Source organism: Arachis ipaensis, chromosome B05 (assembly GCF_000816755.2).
Source record: "Arachis ipaensis cultivar K30076 chromosome B05, Araip1.1, whole genome shotgun sequence".
Lineage (NCBI taxonomy): Eukaryota > Viridiplantae > Streptophyta > Magnoliopsida > Fabales > Fabaceae > Arachis > Arachis ipaensis.
The window spans coordinates 74,910,104-74,914,226 of record NC_029789.2 but is presented as its reverse complement, the minus strand read 5'-3'; the positions used below and the strand labels follow the sequence as shown (position 1 = coordinate 74,914,226).

The 4,123-nt window shown below is 40.4% G+C and overlaps 1 protein-coding gene across 2 annotated transcripts; it reads left to right on the top strand.

Moving 5' to 3' along the window:
• On the top strand, window positions 299-2,865 carry LOC107643688 (UDP-glucose 6-dehydrogenase 4). Of its 2 annotated transcripts, none has more exons than XM_016347408.2 (2): window positions 299-452; window positions 1,085-2,865. In XM_016347408.2, exon 2 carries the CDS (start codon window positions 1,123-1,125, stop codon window positions 2,563-2,565), a length of 1,443 nt encoding a protein of 480 aa, XP_016202894.1. In that variant the 5' UTR covers window positions 299-452; window positions 1,085-1,122; the 3' UTR covers window positions 2,566-2,865. The 2 variants fall into 2 exon arrangements, with proteins under 2 accessions (XP_016202894.1, XP_016202895.1); XM_016347409.2 differs by lacking the exon at window positions 299-452 and adding an exon at window positions 459-597.

Here is a 4,123-nt window from a genome sequence, read left to right as displayed (position 1 = left end):
TTTGGAGAGCAACTTGATTAAATTAAAAATTTATTCATTGAGTTTTGTTTAATATTTTTATATGAAAAAATATCTAAAGTCTAAAATAAAAAATAAGAGAGAAGCGCGGTATGAAAACGTGTTGGGTAGAATGGCAATAAATAATGCTTTTGTCACGGAAACTTTGGGTCTGAAAGAGTTATTGTTAGATCTCACTTTTGTCACTGTCTCACAAACCTACTCCGTTTTCCACTAATAAGAAAATAATAAATTATTAAAATGAAAATTCTAATAATAATTGCAAATGCTATGAAAGTATGAATTTGATGACTCATCCCTTTCTCTCTCTCTTTATAAACTCTGACGCGTGCTCACTTCTTCATTCCTCCCGTTCCCTCCTCTCCTCTGAATTTTTCTTCACATTGAGATCTCTCTACTTTCTATCTCAACCTCTCTCTCTCTCTCTTGTTAAGGTAACGACCACAAACTTGCTTCTCTTCGTGGTGAAATGTTTCCTTCATTTTCTCTTCATTTCCATTTATAGTGCTCTTTCTGCCATTTCATTTACTTTGATTTTCCTATCCACCAAGTTACTTCCTTTCTTCATACCCATATCGTGTATGCTTCTTCTTCCCTTTCTTTTTTTTTTTTCCTCTTCTTGGTATTCTTGTTTTTACTAAAATGCCCTTTTTGTCTTTATTCTCTCTTTCTTTGGTGCTTGTGTTTGGGAATCGTTTTGTTCTGTGATGCATCTGTTGCCGTTAGATTTTATCTCGGATTCCGGAATTTTGTCTCTTGTGTTTAGAAACCTAGGATAAGAATGGGATTGATTAGCTTAACTTTTGTTTAAATAATTTTAATTTAACTTCATTTCATATATTTTTGTATTTTTCTAATGCAACTCTCATCTGGATCTAAATTCCATGTTTCAAAATGACAGTTACAGATCTCGTTTAGCGTGTTCTTGTGTTATTCATGTATTACATCTTTAACTTTTGATCGTACAATTTGTTTACCTTGTTCAAACATTTTGAGAGTGAATTTGCAATTTGTTCTGTACTGATTTTGATATTGTGTTTTGGTTTTGGTCATGTGTGTGATGCAGGGTTCTGCGGAGGCAGGAGGACTGAAAAGAAAACAAAAATGGTGAAGATTTGTTGCATTGGTGCTGGATACGTTGGTGGGCCAACCATGGCAGTTATTGCCCTCAAATGCCCTGAGATCCAGGTAGCCGTCGTGGACATCGCCGCACCGAGAATCAATGCCTGGAACAGCGAGCACCTCCCAATCTATGAGCCTGGCCTTGATGAAGTGGTGAAGGAGTGCAGAGGAAGGAACCTCTTCTTCAGCGTTGATGTAGAGAAACATGTAGCCGAGTCCGACATAGTATTTGTCTCTGTGAACACCCCGACCAAGACTCAGGGTCTCGGAGCTGGCAAGGCAGCTGATCTGACTTATTGGGAGAGTGCGGCTCGGATGATTGCCGATGTATCAAAATCAGACAAAATCGTGGTTGAGAAATCAACTGTCCCTGTTAAAACAGCTGAGGCAATTGAGAGGATTCTAACTCATAACAGGAAAGGGATCAACTTCACAATCCTGTCCAACCCTGAGTTCCTCGCCGAGGGTACCGCTATTAAAGACCTTTTCAATCCGGATCGAGTCCTTATCGGAGGCAGGGAGACTCCGGAAGGCCAAAAGGCCATTCATGCTTTGAGGGATGTGTATGCTCATTGGGTTCCTGTGGAGCGAATTCTCTGCACCAACTTGTGGTCTGCTGAGCTTTCGAAGCTCGCAGCCAATGCTTTCTTGGCCCAAAGGATCTCCTCAGTGAACGCTATCTCTGCGCTCTGCGAGGCCACCGGCGCAGATGTCACCCAGGTGTCCCATGCCATAGGGACAGACTCTAGAGTTGGACCAAAGTTCTTGAATGCCAGTGTTGGCTTCGGCGGCTCTTGCTTCCAGAAGGATATACTGAACTTGGTCTATATCTGCGAGTGCAACGGCCTTCCGGAGGTAGCGAACTACTGGAAACAGGTGATCAAGGTTAACGACTACCAGAAAACACGGTTCGTGAACCGAGTTGTTTCCTCGATGTTCAACACTGTCTCCGGGAAGAAGATTGCCATTCTAGGCTTTGCCTTCAAGAAGGACACTGGTGACACCAGGGAGACCCCGGCGATCGATGTGTGCAAGGGCTTGTTGGGCGACAAGGCAAAGCTGAGCATATTTGATCCGCAGGTAACTGAAGACCAGATCATAAGGGATCTTTCGATGAAGAAATTCGACTGGGACCACCCTGCACATCTCCAACCACTTAGTCCTACCAACAACAAGCAAGTGACTGTGGTTTGGGATGCGTATGAAGCAATTAAGGATGCACATGGAATTTGCATTCTCACCGAATGGGACGAGTTCAAGAAGCTTGATTACAAGAAAGTCTATGATAGCATGCAGAAGCCTGCATTTGTTTTTGATGGAAGGAATGTTGTTGATGCTAACAAGCTCAGGGAAATTGGATTCATTGTTTATTCTGTTGGAAAGCCACTAGATTCATGGCTCAAGGACATGCCGGCAGTGGCTTAAATTGGATCATCCTATTCTTGCATTTTGGAAGCTGGAATTTGAAGGGGGGTATCCTTCATAGAGAGAATTCGATACTATATTATATATGTAGTTTAGATTTATGTTTTTGGATTGTATTTTCTTTAATGTTACGTATGATATGATCAGGTGTTATATGCTATTTGTTAGAGGAACCTAATTGCCTAAGATATTGTCTTTAGCTATAGGCAAAAGAAAAAAAAAATGATATTTGTTGATCTGGTTGAATGTAATAAGTTGACTAATGAGGGAATTTTATACAATGAATATCTTTTTTATTTTTTTTGACGGTATAAATAGGTAACATTCTTTCACGAATTGAATAAGACTAATGGTGTCCAACAGCACAAGATTACAAATTTTAGTTGCGGCGTCTTCCATCCATACTCATTCGCAGACTGGTTAGAGCCATTTGAGCTAATTCATGAACAATCTCATTTTTAGTTCTCTTTACATGAGAATAAATTATTTATCTTAATTGTACTAATTTCTATGAGACCTGACTTTGAATAACCTCTACATTATCATTTTTCACAATAACATTAAAAAAAATTTTTGTGGACTTCTTTCAGGTCCATTAACTTATGACCTCAACTTCTTTAGAGTTAAGAAATAAGCTCCCAAAATTCTTTCTACTGAGAGCGTCTCTCATAAAATGAGAGTTCTCTGAAACAAATTTTTTTTTTTTATTAGAAAGTTGTATTTCACTCTTATTTACTCAAACATCATACAAACCTGTCTCACAGACATTTTAATCTCGAAAAAACAAACCAACAGGATATACATTAGCCTAAGCTATCAGAATAAAAAAGTGCAAAGATCATGGCAACATATGAAATGAAGTCTATTGAAGATAAAACTATACGGATCCAAAAACTGGAGCAACAAGGCTTTAATGATGATTGCCTCAACTTGGTTGGAAAAATCATATATCAAAAAGAGATGAATCTCAAAGCATATAAGAATGCCATTACTGATATATGGGGCAACCCTAAAGGACTCGCCATTACGGAAGTGGGCAGGAACATGTTGTTTAGCTTCAAGGATATTGGGAGAGGGAGACAAATCCTCAAAGGAGATCACTGGTGCATTAAAGGTCAGTTGATGAACCTATAAGAATGGTCAAAAGGTGAGTCCATATTTGAGATGAATCATGATATAATGGATATATGGGTGCAGATATATGGCATACTGTAACAGCCCAGACCACCCGCTAGCACGATATTGTCCGCTTTGGCACACAAGGCCTCACGGTTTTGCCTTTGACGATAGGGATGATGGCCAAAGCCCCCCACACTCACTTGTCAAAACGCGTCATACTAGAGAGAGGTATCCACACCCTTATAAGGCATGCTTCGTTCCCCTCTCCAACCGATGTGGGCCTTACAATCCATCTCCCTAAGGGAGTCCAGCGCCCTCGCTGGCACATCGATCCGGGTTCTGGCTCTGATACCATCTGTAACAGCCTAGACCACCCGCTAGCACGATATTGTCCGCTTTGGCACACAAGGCCTCACGGTTTTGCCTTTGACGATAGGGA